This window comes from Biomphalaria glabrata, chromosome 18, assembly GCF_947242115.1.
Source record: "Biomphalaria glabrata chromosome 18, xgBioGlab47.1, whole genome shotgun sequence".
NCBI lineage: Eukaryota > Metazoa > Mollusca > Gastropoda > Planorbidae > Biomphalaria > Biomphalaria glabrata.
The window spans coordinates 12258930-12279620 of NC_074728.1; the positions used below are offsets into that span (position 1 = coordinate 12258930).

General features: G+C 37.0%; 1 protein-coding gene across 2 annotated transcripts in view; it reads left to right on the forward strand.

Annotated features, from left to right (window-relative positions):
• The first annotated feature begins 243 nt into the window (after positions 1-243).
• LOC129923981 (uncharacterized) overlaps positions 244-20691 on the forward strand; it is a 48422-nt gene continuing 27974 nt past the window's right edge. Inside the window, exons 1-2 of one of the 2 annotated variants that reach the window (XM_056017459.1) lie at positions 244-505; positions 11992-12246. In XM_056017459.1, coding sequence (XP_055873434.1) covers positions 12144-12246 — 103 coding nt within the window. In that variant the 5' untranslated portion in view covers positions 244-505; positions 11992-12143. The remainder of the gene's footprint in view (positions 506-11991; positions 12247-20691) is intronic. The other variant, XM_056017460.1, reaches the window with a different exon arrangement.

The following is a 20691-nucleotide window of genomic DNA, read 5'->3' on the forward strand; positions in this document are numbered from 1 at the left end:
AAGGAAATCTTCGCCTGTTTTTGTTTTTAATTCAATGATGTATGACTGAGTATCACATTGGCAGACGTAGCCAACTTGACAAGTGAATTTATTGGAGTGTGCGCGTGCTTGCCCGTGCTGTTTTAGTCTGTATTTGAACATGTGTGTGTGTGTGTGTGAGTGCGTGGAAACCCACCCCACCTCCCTCAGATCGCCCACCTTGCCATAGAGTTCCCCGGCGCTATAAAGCCGAGTCCGAGGCGACTAGTCACAGGAGATCGCGAAAGTTGCGTGGCCTGATTGGTTTAGGAGAAACTTAAAACCGACAAACATTCGCCCCCCCCTTTTTTCTCCCACTTATATATATATATTTTTTTTGAAAATAACAAATCTAGAATATATCTAGATCCTTGACAAAGGGTTTGTCTTCAAATATTTTTTTATGTATTTTAAAATCACAGTATAATACTAAAATTTTCATTCGGAGACATCTTTATCATTAAAGTGAAAGGCTAAATTCTATAAGGTAAGTGATTAATGGTAGACTTTAAAGGTATTATATATAACTAGTCAACCCACGGCGTAGCATACGCCGCTATTTTGCAGGGCCGGCCTTAGGCCACTGCAGCCTATGCGACCCGAGTGGGCCCCGCACTTTCATTGGACCCGCGCTAATTCTAGGTGTAAATTATTAAATTAAACCATTTTATAACACAACAGATTTCCTGATTTACCAGGAGCTCCTGGAAATCTCCTGAAATGGGAAAATATACTAAAAAGTCCTGGAAATCTCCAAAATTATGAAAAATCTTTTAAAAACTCATACAAATCTCCTGAAATATATAGACAAAAAGTGTCATTCAATATGGATAACGCCAATCCTACGCGCGATAAAAAAAACGGCAATACCCGTTATTGTGGAATCTGGTGAAAGAAGCTTCTCGCGCCTCAAACAAATGAAGAATTACATGAGGTCAACAATTCTCGTAGATAGATTGAAACATTTGGTAATTCTTGCTATTGAGCGTGATCAATGTAGGAAATAATTTTTTTTGATATACTGTATGACTTCGCTACACGCAAGGCTCGTAAAGTAACTCTGTACGTTGTAAAGAATGAATAAAATGCAAATACGAATTTATTTTCTAATACAAACTCGTTTCGCATTGGGCCCCACAATTGTTAAGTCCGGTCCTGCTATTTAGTGAAGGGTGAATACAGAATAGATTACTTGTTCTTCCCCCCCTCTTTTTTTAGCATTAAAGTTACTGGGGTAACTCTAGTCCGATTTGCAGAAATAAAAGAGCGATTTTTCAATGACTTCTTGATCACAACAGTTAAGTCCTGCCCTTCTATGTGACGGGTGAATACTACTTGTTCTCCCCCTTCCCTTCTTTTTTTTCGCCATTTAACTTACGTGGGGTAACTCAAATCCGACTTGTAGAAATAAAAGTGTGATCTTTTCTTTACTTTTTGGTGTCCAGACTATTGAGCCATGAAGATATATATATATATATATATATATATATATATATATATATATATATATATATATATATATATATATATATATATATATATATATATATATATATATATATATATATACATGTTTCGGATGTTCCTTCCGATTTGAAGATAATTATATTATAGCCCAAACCATTCTCGGGGCGACGGGGGCGGACAGGGCTCAAGCCTGAGACCATCGGTACGACCGAATGACAGTCCAGGGTGAAGTGAAGACCAATCGACCTGGCCAATAAAAACTTTGGTAATTATAGTCCTGAATTTGGAAAAGTATATTCTTTTTTTAGAAAATAAAATTAAAAAGCCTCAAAGTATTGGCGACTGTTATATTTATGTTGAACATTGTAATGTTGTTTTGTTGTTGTTTACATTTTGATTTTTTTAGATCCATTCTACATTCCTGTAATATAGAAACAAAAGAGGAAGGTTTATGGAGAAATGTGGTCTCGAGATTATGGAACCTTGAGAGAAACGTAACAGCACAACAGAAAAAAAAGATTTTGAAATGAATACTTGTGACATTTGCATTGAACTTCAACTTAGAAATTTGATTCTGCTAATTGATAAACATTACTAAAATTTAATACCTTATAAAATCATTTCGTACACCTGAGCTTCCCTAGCGGTGTCCGACAAAAAGCATAGTTTCCGGTATTTAAAACTTTAAAAATGCATATGCTTAGGTATTTAGAGTGTATTATCTTTCTACTTTTCTATTAGAAAATTGTAGGTAAAAAAACAACTAGTCTTCTTTTTGCATGTTTCTGTATTATTTAAACAGAAAACGAAACAAGAAGGAGAGTTCTGTGTTTAAAATTAATTGATAAAGGCCCCAATCTACTATATAGTTCTAAGTTACCACAGCACTAATTGATCACGAACTCTCTTAAACGGTCGTACTGATTAGCATGAAATTTTGTACGCAGGTTCCTCTTACCTCCTAGGCAAATGATGGGCAAACTTTTTGAGGAGTGGGCCAAAAAATTAATGGAAAAATTTTGGCGGGCCATAATTATTTTATCAAATAGAAATTTAGTATAACATCTAATTATATCACAATTTAATTAATGCAGTGTATAAAGCTACGACAGTTTTCATAAAAGTTCTTTTTAAATTTGGTTCATCTTCAGACGTAACTATTATTGAAAGTTTACTGAGTAGTTCATCCGTCAATCTATTTCTGACATCGCTTGTTCTGCTTACAAATATATTATGATTTAAACATTGCACACAATCTTTGAGCATGAGATAATACATTTGAAAAACGTTTCACAAGTTCCCGAAGATTCGTTGAAGAAGATTATTCGATAGCAGTTTCAATTATTTTAAGCAGCAAGTCGGTTTCACTACTTTCACATTAAAAGGCAAACTAAAAATATTTAAATCTTTTTCAATAGCAATGAAGTCTTACAATCCAATCTAATGTCTTATTTGAAGTCTTGGCATCTGCTTTCCTATTTGAAGCCTTAATATCTCATGTCCTATTTGAAGTCTTGATATCTAAGGATGGCTGCCTGGTCGTGCGGTTTGCGTGCTGGACTGTCGTTCAGATGTATCGATGGTCCAGGGTTCAGACCCTGCCAGCTCCCATCCCCCGTCGTCCTGCGGGAGGTTTGGAGTAGGAAGTAATTCTGAACTCTGAAGGAACATCCGAAACATATATAACATTTTACAAACAATGTCCTATTTGAAGTCTTGATACCTCATGTCCTATTTGAAGTCTTGATACCTCATGTCCTATTTGAAGTCTTGATCCCTCATATCCTATTTAAAGTCTTGATACCTCATGTCCTATTTGAAGTCTTGATACCTCATGTCCTATTTGAAGTCTTGATACCTCATGTCCTATTTGAAGTCTTGATACCTCATGTCCTATTTGAAGTCTTGATACCTCATGTCCTATTTGAAGTCTTGATACCTCATGTCCTATTTAAAGTCTTGATACCTCATGTCCTATTTGAAGTCTTGATCCCTCATATCCTATTTAAAGTCTTGATACCTCATGTCCTATTTGAAGTCTTGATACCTCATGTCCTATTTGAAGTCTTGATACCTCATGTCCTATTTGAAGTCTTGATACCTCATGTCCTATTTGAAGTCTTGATACCTCATGTCCTATTTGAAGTCTTGATACCTCATGTCCTATTTAAAGTCTTGATACCTCATGTCCTATTTGAAGTCTTGATACCCCATGTCCTATTTGAAGTCTTGATACCTCATGTCCTATTTGAAGTCTTGATACCTCATGTCCTATTTGAAGTCTTGATACCTCATGTCCTATTTGAAGTCTTGATACCTGATGTCCTATTTGAAGTCTTGATACCTCATGTCCTATTTGAAGTCTTGATACCCGATGTCCTATTTGAAGTCTTGATACCTCATGTCCTATTTGAAGTCTTGATACCTCATGTCCTATTTGAAGTCTTGATCCCTCATATCCTATTTAAAGTCTTGATACCTCATGTCCTATTTGAAGTCTTGATACCTCATGTCCTATTTGAAGTCTTGATACCTCATGTCCTATTTGAAGTCTTGATACCTCATGTCCTATTTGAAGTCTTGATACCTCATGTCCTATTTGAAGTCTTGATACCTCATGTCCTATTTAAAGTCTTGATACCTCATGTCCTATTTGAAGTCTTGATCCCTCATATCCTATTTAAAGTCTTGATACCTCATGTCCTATTTGAAGTCTTGATACCTCATGTCCTATTTGAAGTCTTGATACCTCATGTCCTATTTGAAGTCTTGATACCTCATGTCCTATTTGAAGTCTTGATACCTCATGTCCTATTTGAAGTCTTGATACCTCATGTCCTATTTAAAGTCTTGATACCTCATGTCCTATTTGAAGTCTTGATACCCCATGTCCTATTTGAAGTCTTGATACCTCATGTCCTATTTGAAGTCTTGATACCTCATGTCCTATTTGAAGTCTTGATACCTCATGTCCTATTTGAAGTCTTGATACCTGATGTCCTATTTGAAGTCTTGATACCTCATGTCCTATTTGAAGTCTTGATACCTCATGTCCTATTTGAAGTCTTGATACCTCATGTCCTATTTGAAGTCTTGATACCTCATGTCCTATTTAAAGTCTTGATACCTCATGTCCTATTTGAAGTCTTGATACCTCATGTCCTATTTGAAGTCTTGATACCTCATGTCCTATTTGAAGTCTTGATACCTCATGTCCTATTTGAAGTCTTGATACCTCATGTCCTATTTGAAGTCTTGATACCTCATGTCCTATTTGAAGTCTTGATACCTCATGTTCTATTTGAAGTCTTGATACCTCATGTCCTATTTAAAGTCTTGATACCTCATGTCCTATTTAAAGTCTTGATACCTCATGTCCTATTTGAAGTCTTGATACCTCATGTCCTATTTGAAGTCTTGATACCTCATGTCCTTTTTGAAGTCTTGATACCTCATGTCCTATTTGAAGTCTTGATACCTCATGTCCTATTTGAAGTCTTGATACCTCATGTCCTATTTGAAGTCTTGATACCTCATGTCCTATTTGAAGTCTTGATACTTCATGTCCTATTTGAAGTCTTGATACCTCATGTCCTATTTAAAGTCTTGATACCTCATGTCCTATTTGAAGTCTTGATACCTCATGTCCTATTTGAAGTCTTGATACCTCATGTCCTATTTGAAGTCTTGATACCTCATGTCCTATTTGAAGTCTTGATACCTCATGTCCTATTTGAAGTCTTGATACCTCATGTCCTATTTGAAGTCTTGATACCTCATGTCCTATTTGAAGTCTTGATACCTCATGTCCTATTTGAAGTCTTGATACCTCATGTCCTATTTGAAGTCTTGATACCTCATGTCCTATTTGAAGTCTTGATACCTCATGTCCTATTTGAAGTCTTGATACCTCATGTCCTATTTGAAGTCTTGATACCTCATGTCCTATTTGAAGTCTTGATACCTCATGTCCTATTTGAAGTCTTGATACCTCATGTCCTATTTGAAGTCTTGATACCTCATGTCCTATTTGAAGTCTTGATACCTCATGTCCTATTTGAAGTCTTGATACCTCATGTCCTATTTGAAGTCTTGATACCTCATGTCCTATTTGAAGTCTTGATACCTCTTGTCCTATTTGAAGTCTTGATACCTCATGTCCTATTTGAAGTCTTGATACCTCATGTCCTATTTGAAGTCTTGATACCTCATGTCCTATTTGAAGTCTTGATACCTCATGTCCTATTTGAAGTCTTGATACCTCATGTCCTATTTGAAGTCTTGATACCTCATGTCCTATTTGAAGTCTTGATACCTCATGTCCTATTTGAAGTCTTGATACCTCATGTCCTATTTGAAGTCTTGATACCTCATGTCCTATTTGAAGTCTTGATACCTCTTGTCCTATTTGAAGTCTTGATACCTCATGTCCTATTTGAAGTCTTGATACCTCATGTCCTATTTGAAGTCTTGATACCTCATGTCCTATTTGAAGTCTTGATACCTCATGTCCTATTTGAAGTCTTGATACCTCATGTCCTATTTGAAGTCTTGATACCTCATGTCCTATTTGAAGTCTTGATACCTCATGTCCTATTTGAAGTCTTGATACCTCATGTCCTATTTGAAGTCTTGATACCTCTTGTCCTATTTGAAGTCTTGATACCTCATGTCCTATTTGAAGTCTTGATACCTCATGTCCTATTTGAAGTCTTGATACCTCATATCCTATTTGAAGTCTTGATATCTCATGTCCTATTTGAAGTCTTGATACCTCATGTCCTATTTGAAGTCTTGATACCTCATGTCCTATTTGAAGTCTTGATACCTCATGTCCTATTTGAAGTCTCTTTACGTTTGTCATTTCACCCAACAACATGTTTGTTAACAGCGCTTCATAAATTAATTTAGTATTATATTTATTTTTGGTATTATTTTCTTATTGAATTCCTGGGTTTTAATTCTAACACTGAAAGAACGTTTTGGTTGGTCTCCGCACACAGCAGACACAAAAGAAAAATAGTCACCCCATTGACTCGGTTAGAAACAGATCTAGATGTCGCGCAATGAGTTCCATGAGAATGTTTGCTTGAAAAAGTCACTTCGACTGAGAAGATGTTTTAATCTGACAGCCTTTCATTTGCTTACATTTTATAAAATACTTTGTAAGTTGTTTTTTTTTTAAGTTTACTACTCTTTCTAGTTCTAGTTCTCCTATTTTAGTCCTCCTATTTTTGTCCTATTTTTTTGTCCTCCTATTTTAGTCCTATTTTTTGTCCTCCTATGTAAAACGTTGTACTCCTGTTTGTCATCCTACGGTGTGCACTGCAGCAGCTGATAACTTTATATTAACAATTTACTTTTAAGGGTCACGTCAAAAACTGTTTAATTTTGTTTTTAATCGTCAACAATTTGATGGATTCTTTGATTCTTTGCAGCGCATACAAAATAGTTCATTTCGTTTTCTGAGCTAAATTAAATGAAATATTGTCCATTCAACAATTCTGACCATTTGGAAAACCTGCTGTTTTCTAGTAGTTGATTCTAGAACAGATACTGAACAGGGATAATCTATAATCTTTTTTTTAGTGATTGTAATGATCTAGTTACAACTAAGAATATTTTTTAAAAAAGGAAGAAATCAACCTTGCAGATATGTGACACATTGCAGTCCGATTTAATTTCCAGTCCAACATTTTACAAAATAACTGTGGCTGGCTGGTATAAACCACTTGTCTATCTGACTTAAGAGATTCGAGTCCGAACATTGATGCAGACAAAGAATTTCCTTTTTTTTTTTTCAAGATTAGACTCAAGATGAATTGTATTTGTCCAGTTCGAAAGATGCGCTTTACAATAATAATAATAATGATTATCTTTTTTGTTGCATGTCTATTTTGATGTGTCTTTGAGAGTTCTGTTGACTAGACTAGAGACGATTTAAAAAATGGTTATTATAGTTTTATTTTGCTTTTCAAACATTTCAGTAGAGTTCCATAGAATCTCTGTCGTCAACCTGTTGCAGCGAATGTGTGCCAAACGTTTTCCTGATCGAAACACTTCGCACATTCTGAGTACTTAGCGGAACACTTAGCTTATTTTGTTTTAGAGAGATTAATTCACATGGTGGCCTACTAGTTCATCATTCCAGTAGTTTGTGGAACACGTTTTGAGGCCTAGTGGAACATTATGGTTCCACGGAACACAGTTTGGGAAAAACTGAGCTAATGTATAAAACATCTCAACATTTTCAAAAATAATATTTGTAGCGAGGGCTTGAGAGGCGAGGGCTTGAGAGGCGAGGGCTTGGGAGGCTCATATCCTCTTTCGTAAAGAGTCCCGGAAAAAAGCAATCATGCTGTTGGACATAAGGAATGTTTCCTTCCGTCCAAATCAAGAGCAGGTAACTTCCACGGCCTGTGTAATCTGAATTCATCGTGTCTGATACAAGCATACAGAACAAGAGACACTGCTTCTTTTGTCCACCACGCAGAGTTGGCTAAGTAAATCAAAGTTTGGCTTGAGCCTTTCAATATAGAAAACAATGTAAAACTGACCTAACCAGAGTAGGGTTATAATAGCTAGTTGAGGCCTAGATGTCCCCCCCCCCAACCTAGAGGCAGTCCGGTCAGGCGTCCCAGGTCAGTACACTAATGACTAATACATTCATAGACTCTTTGACTTTTTTTTTGGACGGTCGTCAATTTCGACAGCCTGTATACCAGAATCGTCAGAGATATGCGTATCGTAATATTTTGAAGCACTCATTACGCCAATAACTTTAAAAAAAAAAAGGTTTGTATGTATATGCATAAAATCGGATTTTGTCAACTTATTTAATTTAGAAAAATTCTGAAGTTTTTATATACCCATGTAGCTTAATATAGTATATTATTATTAGATTGTTAAAATTATGTTCTTCTTTCTTTTCATTTTAACTTTTAAAGTTCTTAATGAGAGGATCTACTTATTCTAGCACGATTACAAAATAACACTACCAACTAGGGGATGCCCCTAGAGATTCCTAGCTCCCTTGAAAAACAAAATGTCCGCTAAACAAATAGAACCAACAGATGCAATGTAAAGAGGGAGTGACGTGGTTTAAAAAACAAATGTGGCCTTTGGTAGTTCTTGATGGTACTCAGAGTCAAGTTCTTGTTTTTTTTTCATTGACCTACAACTTTGCTCGTTGAGGACTATACGATGCTCGATAATGTGGATTGTAATCGATTATGTTGATTGATTATAATCGATTATGTTTACACTAACGTTAACAAATTACATTGGAATCGAATCGATCTTATTTACTCTTCGGCCAAGCTGGCGTTCGGCTCGACGACAGGAGCGGCGCTAAAGTTATCGCCCCTCACACGACCATGATGCCAACACCCCCGAAAAACTAATATGGATTAGCTATGTTAAATTCATCCACAAGTATATGATAATTAGTACAGGCAATTCCGTAGCCTTTCCCTTTTAGATTTGGCTCGTAATTAGAACAAAAAAAGTCAGTCATCAATTTGTCCTACTCAGTGCTTCAATACACGTCTATCAAGATAAGATTTGTTGACCTGTGTTGACCTGTGTCCATCTGATCACACTAGAGATACACAGGTTTTGATTGACCAAATGACCGCCTTGTTCAGTCATGCCTAATCCGTCAAGCAACTTCTGCTCACAGTGCATACTGAAACAAGGAAAATATAAACATACATAAAAAAAAACAACAAAGCCAAAACAGTTTGGGAGAGAACTCCATATTTACAGCCATTTTTCTCAATACTGTAAAATTTATTTCCCTTTTTCGATATAAAACAAAATTAATTGATTACCACTATTTAATTAACTAATCGGTAAAATTTGATTGATTCATGTTTTGTTAGGAGCAATGACTAATTGTGCAAAGTTTCAACTTGATGCAGAAATGGAAAATGGGAGAAATAACGTGTTTCAAATTTGTACCAGACAGACAGACAGACAGACTGAATTGTTATAAGTTTTGTAAATACAGGATCGGTTCCATTGCAATGGGCGATTTTTTTGGCAGTGACTAGGTCACCAAAAATGTCTCTGACCCCCAAGATAGAACAAATCTGGTCAGCACTTTTCTTGTCTATTTCAATGAATCCATATTATCTTCTGCAATCTGCACTATCTGGAAACACGACTTGATTGCCATACTAGTAGCTGATATTAGTCAATGATCGTATGCCTATTCAATTACAGAGCTTAGCAACACTTCCTGTATTCTGTACCGGATACACCAAATTGCTAACTAGTTAGAGTTATTTACCTTTGACAAAAATCTTTTTTTTTTTCGTCCCATTCAATACCCAGAGCAAGGGCAGTTACAACGTTTTACATATACCCCTTTAAAAAATGGTTAACGCTCATATTTTTATTTCATAAAAGTTTCACGTTATTCATTAGTTGATTATTAAATGTCTAAAACGCTAAACACATAAGTGTTTACATTTTTCAACATTCATCCAAAACACAAAAATCATTTGAATTTTTGAGTGTTTAGGTTTTTCAATATTCATCACAAACACATGAGTCTTTAACTTTCCAATATTCATCAAAACACACATAGGTGTTTAAGATTTTCATTTATTTCTCTAATGTTCATTAAGACCTCAACTTTTTCACTTGTGACAGTATTGAATCAAGGAGAAAGCACGTAATTAACCGACAAGGTTTTCAAAGATACAAAAGTAGACAGTTGAAACATTAATTTTGATACTACAACAGGCTGATCGGATGTCGTGGGCAGCATCTACTCCAAAACTGAAGGAAGTTGAGCAGGAAACAGGGGATTGAAGTGGCTGACACCCATTATGTCACCCCCCCCCACCCAACTCACTCTGTATTTTACTTATTTGTATCCCGAGCAAAGTAACACTGGATAAGATAAGAAAGGCCAGGGGTTTTAATAATGCAGCCCTGGCGCCAGAGCCGTAACCTCTAACAATAGGCAGGCGATGTCACGACAATAGATACGATTGTGGAGTTAAGACTAAACCCTTTCAGTTCAAACATTGAAGTGGTTGCATGGATGAGTTCACTGCACGGGAGATCAATAGCACGGTGGAGGTAAACAAACAAAGACCAAAATGAAACGCAAGAAAACATTTATTTGTTTTTAAATGAAACGATCTGAAATGAAAGCGTCGAGAAGGGAAAAAGAAACGAAACGTTTGGCCAGTAGTTGAAATGTGATCACGCCAAAAGCGCATATTTTCAAGACCTCACTCTCATGTTGCCACTTTTAAAAAATACAGAACAGAAAGTGAGGGAGGGGACGAGGAAGAGAATTTGCTTGTAGCAAGTGGCGGAACACAAAACATCTGAATGAGGAAATAGTTCTTTTGTTGCATTCTATAACAGAGATCGCCATACAAAGCTAAATCGCAAATGTATCTTGTCAGTTATCTGGCCGAGTATCTCCATTCTCAAGACAGTTTTAGTCTTTGGTAATGACGGACAGGAGTGACCACCCCACTCCAGAAGGGAACTGGTGAAATAGAGATTCTTTTGTCACTGTCAGCTTACCGTATCAAATAGGCAGCTTACCGTATCAAATAGGCAGCTTACCGTATCAAATAGACAGCTTACCGTATCAAATAGGCAGCTTACCGTATCAAATAGGCAGCTTACCGTATCAAATGGACGTTCTAATGTGACGTTATCCTACAATCTGGAATCGAACATTTCACGGAGCCTAGCGAAAACGTTTTTTACCGGACAGTGTCCATTACGTTTTTTACCGGACAGTGTCCCACTTACGTTTTTTACCGGACAGTGTCCATTACGTTTTTTACCGGACAGTGTCCCACTTACGTTTTTTACCGGACAGTGTCCATTACGTTTTTTACCGGACAGTGTCCCACTTACGTTTTTTACCGGACAGTGTCCCACTTACGTTTTTTACCGGACAGTGTCCATTACGTTTTTTACCGGACAGTGTCCCACTTACGTTTTTTACCGGACAGTGTCCATTACGTTTTTTACCGGACAGTGTCCATTACGTTTTTTACCGGACAGTGTCCCACTTACGTTTTTTACCGGACAGTGTCCATTACGTTTTTTACCGGACAGTGTCCCACTTACGTTTTTGTGCTGAAACTGCTTGATCCCTTCAGGACAGCCGCCACCACTCGTCTGACCTGTGCGCTTTCAGGACTTCTCGATCTTTGCTGCATTGATCCCAATTCTTGAGACAATTAGATCTGATCGTTACCATTTACAGGGGCGCGGTGGCCATATGGTTGGGCTCGAATCTCAATGAGGACTGGGATTTTGATTTTTAGGATTTTTAGGACGCCCCTGGGTCCACCCAACTCTAATGGGTACCTGACTTAAGTTAGGGAAAGTAAACTACTTACAACTCTGTATTTCGAGGAGTTATATTTTTCGATAAAGATTTGTGTAATGTAGTTAGAATATATTTATTTTAATCTCGCTATTCATAATTACACTCTACATTTTCTCTTTCTCTCTCAACAGATATTTGTTCTATTTACGCAGATCTATAAAGAAATCTACATAACTATATATACTAGGAAATAAGCAAAATAGGAATCCACAAAAAGTGATCAACCCTAAATCAACCTTTGTGAAGAACATTGGAAAATCTAAAGAACCAATCAGATAGCAAGATGTCTGCGACATGCACGTGCTCTTTAGTCATAATATTAACCTGTGTGTTGTGTAGGTCAGTGACCTCACTTGCACTTAGACCCAGAGAAAGCAGTTTTAGAGGTAAGTGCTAGATCTAGAAAATTATTTGGTTTTATTACAGTCATAAAGAGTTGATTTTTTTTTCAACACAGCACATTACTTGTTTATATATTGTTGTGATGATACGTTTAGAGAGACAGCTGACAACGATGCCTTGGTTGATGTTACGATGAAATTGTGTTGATCAGACAATGTGCTTCTGATGCTCTATTTTTATGAGAGATCTCCTATTAGAATATATCTACTACTTCAAAGTATAAACTCAAAACTGAGATCTTCTTTTACTCTAGTAGCAGAGCTCTCTAAAAAATGAATTTGCAAGTCTTTAAATACAACCTCTCTATTTTTTAGGCTTACGGAAAAACCCTCATCGTTTTAAATAAACTTGCCAACAACATACAAACATGACCTTGTCCTACAAATATTAAATATAAAAATAAACCTAATGCAATAGCTGCTTAATGTTATATGACAATTGTAATCCTTAAATTGTATTTCAAGTATATATATATCATGGGCGTAACCAGGATTTTTTTCGGGGGTGGGGGGGTGGGGGGATTCATAACCCATTTTGCTACTCTCATGACATTTTAAGTGCATAATTTACTTTTTTTAAAATTTTTAGCTTCAAACCCCGCTGAATGAGGGTTTAAACTCAAAACTGAGTCGAAACCCATTTTTCTATGCTCATGACATTTTGAGTGCGTAATTTGCCTTTTTTTATATTGAATAGGGGGGTTATAAAATCATAATCTTCCTTAACTGTGCTCTTGAAATTTGGGGATTGTCGTTTGCTTTTTTTTTTTGTTTTGTTTTTAGAAGAGAGAGACTTAACTGCAAAAAAACTTGGTAGGGGTTTTTAACTCAAACCCTGCTGGTAGGGGGTTTTAAACTCAAACGCCTCTGATAGGGGTTTTTGAACTCAAACCCCCCTGGTAGGGGATTTTAACCTCAAAATCCCCTGGTAGGGGGTTTTAAACTCAAAACTTCCTGATAGGGGTTTTAAACTCTAACCCCCCTGGTAGGGGGGTTTTAAACTCAAAACCCCTGCTAGGGAGTTTTAAACTGAAAACCCCTTGGCTGCGCTGGGGCAAGTGATGGTATAGTATTAAAATGTCACCCAAAATAGACAAAATCAAAGCAAAAATCAATTACTGAATTCCGATACCACGAACCCCCAACCACCCAGGCGACGCCCATGATATATATCATATATCATATATAGATAAATACACTTATTAATAAATCACTAATATCTAAAAGCAAGCGCCGTATTCTAAAGAATACAATTATAAAGAACTAGTCGACCGTCGGCGTAGCATACCCCGCTATTTTGCAGGGCCGGCCTTAGGCCACTGCATGCTATGCGTCAGCTGTATTCCCCGCACTTTCAGAGGACCCGCGCTAATTCTAGGTGTATAAATTATTAAATTAAACCATTTTATAACTTATAACAGATTTCCAGCGTCTTCCAGTTGATTTTCCAGGAGCTCCTGGAAATCTCCTGAAATTTGCAAAATATAGGCTACGAAAAGTCCTGGAAATATCCGGAAATTATTAAAATATTAAGAAAACTCTTACAAATCTCCTGAAATATATAAACAAAAATGTCATTTTGGGGTGTCATTCAATATGGAAAACGACAATCCGCGCGATAAAAACAAAAACGGCATTATCCCGTAATTGTGTAATCTGGTGAAAGAAGCTTCTCACGCCTCAAACTAATGAAAAATTACTTGAGGTCAGCAACTCTCGTAGATAGTTTGAAACATTTGGTAATTCTTGCTATTGTCGTGACCTATGCAGGAAACAGAATTATCATGATATACTGTATGACTTTGCTACACGCAAGGCTTGTAAAGTAATTCTGCACGTAGTAAAGAATGAATAAAATGCAAAGACGAATTTATTTTCTAATACAAACTCGTTTCGCATAGGGCCCCACAATTGTTAAGTCCGGCCCTGCTATTAATTTTCACTTATAATCCATAATCCGTATCCCTACCCAAACTTGGCCCGCGAATTCCGTTTCGCATAGGGCCCCACAATGGTTAAGTCCGGCCCTGCTATTTATGACGGGTGAAAAACATAGTAGATTACTTGTTCTTCACCCCCCCCACTTTTTTTCGCCGCTAAAACTACGTGGGGTAGAAATAAAACATAGTAATCTTTCCATGACTTCTTGACCACAATAGTTAAGTCCGGCCCTGCTATTTTGCGACGGGTGAATACTACTTGTTCTCTCCCCCCTCTTTTTTTTTTCGTAGGGTAACTCTAGTCCGACTTTTAGAAATAAAAGAGTGATCTTTCCTGTAAATTATTCAATATGCATATTTTAGTAACATAAAATGTAAATTATGAGGGTTTACGCAATGTAAATCCGGAGCTACTGTTTTATATTACGAGCAAACTAAAGCGAACACTGTTTAACACTGTTTAACCACCGACAGTGTTGCCAACTGTAAGATTGAAAGTATTTTTAATAAAAATGAGGAAAAAAAATACCTACAAGAAAAACCTTACAGCTGCTGACCCGTGGAAAAAAGGATTTGTTTTTCTCTATTGTGGAATCCCTTTCTTGTGGAGTCCCCTAGGCAGTAGCTCTTCCTTCCCTCCCTTAAATGTGCTGTGGATAAATAGATAGATAGACAGACAGATAGATATATAGATAGACAGAAAGACAGACAGACAGACAGACAGACAGACAGATAGATAGATAGATAGATAGATAGATAGATAGATAGATAGATAGATAGATAGATAGATAGATAGATAGATAGATAGATAGATACAGGGGCGGACTGGATGTCCTAATCGGCCCAGGCATTTCTATACAGTACGGCCCATAAATTGTATATCATATGATGGGCCTCCAATTACAGGCCTATCTGATCTCAAAATCATTATGTTATGTTTTTTTTGCGGCTCCCGAAAGGGGAAAAAGACGCTATTAGTTTTGTGCCTTATCAAAACAATTAACTTATTTAGTTCGAACCGAGGGTCCCGAGTTCGAATCCTGGTGAAGACTGGGATTTTCAACTTCTGAGTCTACCCAGCTCTAATGGGTACCTGACATTAGTTGGGGAAAAACAAAGGCGGTTGGTCGTTGTGCTGGCTACATGACAACCTCGTTAACCGTAGGCCACAAAAACAGATGAACTTTACATCATCTGCCCTATAGACCACAAACTAGTTAGGCCAGGTTAACATCTAACTTTACATTCACTTTCACGTATCCTTTGATCTGCGGGACGGTTGGGGCACTACACAAGATCTGTTAATCTTCTTTCTCCATTCTTATCTCTCATTTGTCTTTGATATAATTTCATTCGGATTTTCTTTCTGAAAATATTGAAGCCTACCTGGGTGGACCACTGGTCGTGCGGTTTGCGCGCTGGACTGTCGTTTGGATTTATCGACGATCGAAGGTTCAAACCCTGCCTGCTCCCATCCCCCGTCGTCCTGCGGGAGGTTTGGACTAGGAAGTAAACTATCTTCAACTCTGAAGGATTATCCGAATTATGTAAAACATTTTTCTTCGGGGGCCGATTTTGAGTTTGTGTTTCCACACAAACTGTCTTTTGTAACCTTGTTTTTAAATGTATCGATAACTGTATGCATGCTCTATATCTTTATAAGAAATATAGACCTTATGTTGCTTTTTTAATGGCTATGTTTGTAGGCCATAAAAAGATAAAGCCTACTAATAGCACTGTCTACGGATGTAGGCTATTACATTTTTTTTTTAAATGTGTTAGACCAATTTAGTACAACACTGTAGTCTGTAAAAGAGTTTTTTTATCATGACACTCATATAGCCTCTTATATATGACAATATTATAAAACCTTTAACAATTTAATGCGTGCCCTGGTGGCATTCATGAGGCCCTTTAGGTGGCCCTACCGGCCCAACTGAGTACCGGCCTACCAAGCATTTGCCCAAATGCCCATATTGTCAGTCCGCCCCTGGATAGATAGATAGATAGATAGACCTTTAAACTTTAGATCAATGTAAATGTGTACATCAATAAATTTTTTATCATCAACACACTAGCAGTGTCTGCTCGTCATTGTGTTAACTAACTGTGTTCAAATCCGCATTTGTATCCGAATAAAAGACCAACTCTCTGTGTAGGATGCTAGAAATGAACCCGACCCCCCCCCCCCAACCACTCCCCGTCTACAACAAGTGTCAGTCCAATTAGCAAGCAGTCAAGGCTTGGAGAGGTCCCAAGCTAACAAGTCTCTCCATCCGTCTAACTTGCTGAGATTTGATCTTGTTGTGGTGGCACTACCCCCGACACGAAACAAGTTACAAATTAAAACAAGCTTTCAATAATAGTGTTTGCTCTATTTCAACATCTTCTCTGGTAATATACAATGGAATTTTGATTTGGAAGGTATTGGAAGAATATTTAACAAAGACTGCGTGAAATGGATTTTGAAAACATTTGCTAGGACTTTAGGAAAAGTAATTTTTTTTTGGCATTGGTCTTTTTTCGCCTTTTTGCTGGATACCTAGAAACCAAACGATGATATTTGAAATGTAGATATTAGATATGATAGAATGAATGAGTGAAACCAGAAGTAGAAATATAATGCGATAAAAGAATCCAGTATGGCAGATCTAACGGCGATTCTTTGTGGTAACAAGAGCGTGTCTATCTATCTATCTATCTATCTATCTATCTATCTATCTATCTATATATATATATCAATCAATCAATCAATCAATCAATCACTCTATCTATCTATCTATCTATCTATCTATCTATCTATCTATCTATCTATCTATCTATCTATCTATCTATCTATCTATCTATCTATCTATCTATCTATCTATCTATCTATCTATCAATCAATCTGTGACCTAAAGAGGATTCATGAACCAATATGAGTTCACATTACCTAGTAGCGGGTATAGCTAAAAATATTCAATTAGAATTATAGCTAGATTTAGGTATTTAGATCAAAAGGTCAGTGTTAAGTGTGCTGGCACGTTCGTCCAGAGGTGTGCTGGTCCCTTCTTGTACTGCCTAGGTTATTAGGTATAACCTCCAGGTATACAATTCAACTAATGTATGCAACAAAAGACTTTACAAAGTCGCAGGTAAACATATTTACAAAGTTTATTTACATGAGAAAAATAAATGTGTAAATACATGGCCATTAACTCACAGGCCGACACAACAAAAAGTAAACAAAAGATACTCAAAAATAATATGGCACACAGCCCTAGTCATATGTTACATTATCGTCACATTCTGGTTATCAAAAATACAGGTCACAGGCCTCAGGTTAACACATGACCACTTTTGACCATTGGGTTACAAACTTCCGGCTTACACAGCCAACTAAAGGTCACATGCCTCAGGTCGAAATACGACCACTTTTGGCTACACTATGGTTACAGGCTTCAGGCTTACACTAGCCACTTTTAGCCAAAAAAAAAACAACAAAATGGTCATGATGAACTATAGGCTTCAGGGAAACCTATGAGCCTTCAAGCTTCATAGAATCCCACCTATAGCCATCCGTTTGGTAAAGCCCATCTGATGATTCAATACAGGTTGAATCCCTCAGAGACAAGGCTATAAAAATATGTAAAGTCCATCTGATGATTCAATACAGGTTGAATCCCTCAGAAAAAGGTTACAAAAATATGTCACGTTTGGGAGTACCCCAGGATGCAGAACATCAGGGTAAAAAAAATATACTGCCTGGAAATCATTTGGGGCTATATCTATTAATAAATACATTATATATAAAATACAATAATACTAAAGACATACTTAGCCCAAAGATCTCCAGAGCAGGGCACACTTCTCCGAGTACCCCATGACACACGACCACTAACAGAAAAAATACTATACACAACACAGGTCAAGCGGTCAAGCTGGTAACTCAGGAGCAAGTGGCAACTAAACACAGTTTGCAAGGCCTTTTATAAACTACATAAGGGGAATCACTCCTAACTATACAAGTAATCAAAAATAGTTATTTCCCCATTATGTCACACCCCCCACCTTAAAAATGCCCTTGTGAGGAAAACATGACGCACAAGGCATTAAACTTAAACCAATGGGGAAAATGACAGTATCAAACAAATAATTACAAGTTAACATCTCTACTTAGTTAACATTTCAACATTTCCACATTAAATCCTCTGTTTACAAAATCATCAAAATTCTCCACAACACTAATAATGAACTAGTACTGTAGAAAAAATCGCTAAATTTACATCAGCTTAAACTAATCAAAATCTAGTCATCAAGTACTCATGTACAATACAAATATGAGGAGACTTGCTTCACTATACAAAAAAGAAAATACATCTCAACTCTAAATAGACTAAATATCCTAAACTTCATCAGAAGTCAACAGGCTTGTCAACAGGACCAGAACTGGTTGGTTTAGTGCTCTTTGTGGTCATCTGGTCTCTCTTGACATCACAGCCTGACACGGTCAACACGATTCTGCTATGTACTGTCATTCAGACTAATACGACAGGTACGAGCAAACGAGCCAGATGTAGGAACTTCTGGTAGTCTCTCGCGGCCTCTGGTAGTCTCTCGAGGCCTCTGGTAGTCTCTCGCGGCCTCTGGTAGTCTCTTGCGGCCTGGGATAGTCTCTTGCGGCCTGGGATAGTCTCTTGCGCCTCGGGTAGTCTCTAGTACCTTCTGGTTACCTGAAAAGTTTAGTTGTCTACAACAAAGCTAACAAAATGTAGACACAACTATATATTACATCTTAAATATAAATCTCGTCTCAACTGGCAAAACTTGAAAACTTACAGTAAATAAACAATATCAATAGTGCAATTATGTTTACTGCAATACATAACATCAGTAGGGTTCTAGGGTTTAACACTGATAAAATTCTTTTTACGAGCCCCCATGTGACCTAAAGAGGATTCATGAACCAATATGAGTTCACATTACCTAGTAGCGGGTATAGCTAAAAATATTCAATTAGAATTATAGCTAGATTTAGGTATTTAGATCAAAAGGTCAGTGTTAAGTGTGCTGGCACGTTCGTCCAGAGGTGTGCTGGTCCCTTCTTGTACTGCCTAGGTTATTAGGTATAACCTCCAGGTATACAATTCAACTAATGTATGCAACAAAAGACTTTACAAAGTCGCAGGTAAACATATTTACAAAGTTTATTTACATGAGAAAAATAAATGTGTAAATACATGGCCATTAACTCACAGGCCGACACAACAAAAAGTAAACAAAAGATACTCAAAAATAATATGGCACACAGCCCTAGTCATATGTTACATTATCGTCACATTCTGGTTATCAAAAATACAGGTCACAGGCCTCAGGTTAACACATGACCACTTTTGACCATTGGGTTACAAACTTCCGGCTTACACAGCCAACTAAAGGTCACATGCCTCAGGTCGAAATACGACCACTTTTGGCTACACTATGGTTACAGGCTTCAGGCTTACACTAGCCACTTTTAGCCAAAAAAAAAACAACAAAATGGTCATGATGAACTATAGGCTTCAGGGAAACCTATGAGCCTTCAAGCTTCATAGAATCCCACCTATAGCCATCCGTTTGGTAAAGCCCATCTGATGATTCAATACAGGTTGAATCCCTCAGAGACAAGGCTATAAAAATATGTAAAGTCCATCTGATGATTCAATACAGGTTGAATCCCTCAGAAAAAGGTTACAAAAATATGTCACGTTTGGGAGTACCCCAGGATGCAGAACATCAGGGTAAAAAAAATATACTGCCTGGAAATCATTTGGGGCTATATCTATTAATAAATACATTATATATAAAATACAATAATACTAAAGACATACTTAGCCCAAAGATCTCCAGAGCAGGGCACACTTCTCCGAGTACCCCATGACACACGACCACTAACAGAAAAAATACTATACACAACACAGGTCAAGTGGTCAAGCTGGTAACTCAGGAGCAAGTGGCAACTAAACACAGTTTGCAAGGCCTTTTATAAACTACATAAGGGGAATCACTCCTAACTATACAAGTAATCAAAAATAGTTATTTCCCCATTATGTCACACAATCACTCTATCTATCTATCTATCTATCTATCAATCACTCTATCTATCTATCTATCTATCTATCAATCAATCACTCTCTCTCTCTATCTATCTATCTATCTATCTATCTATCTATCTATCTATCTATCTATCTATCACTCTATCTATCTACCTATCTATCTATCTATCTATCTATCTATCTATCTATCTATCTATCTATCTATCTATCTACCTATCTATCTATCTATCTATCTATCTATCTATCTATCTATCTATCTATCTAATCTTTTTTTTCTTGTTTTCTCTGTGTCTGTAGCTTCTCTATCAGTCTCTTTCCGTAAAAATGTAACCATTCCCCTGTCCATTTGTTCATCCCCTATCTATCCTTCCACCCCCATCTCTCTCTCTGTCTCTCTCTCTCTCTCTCTGTTTATC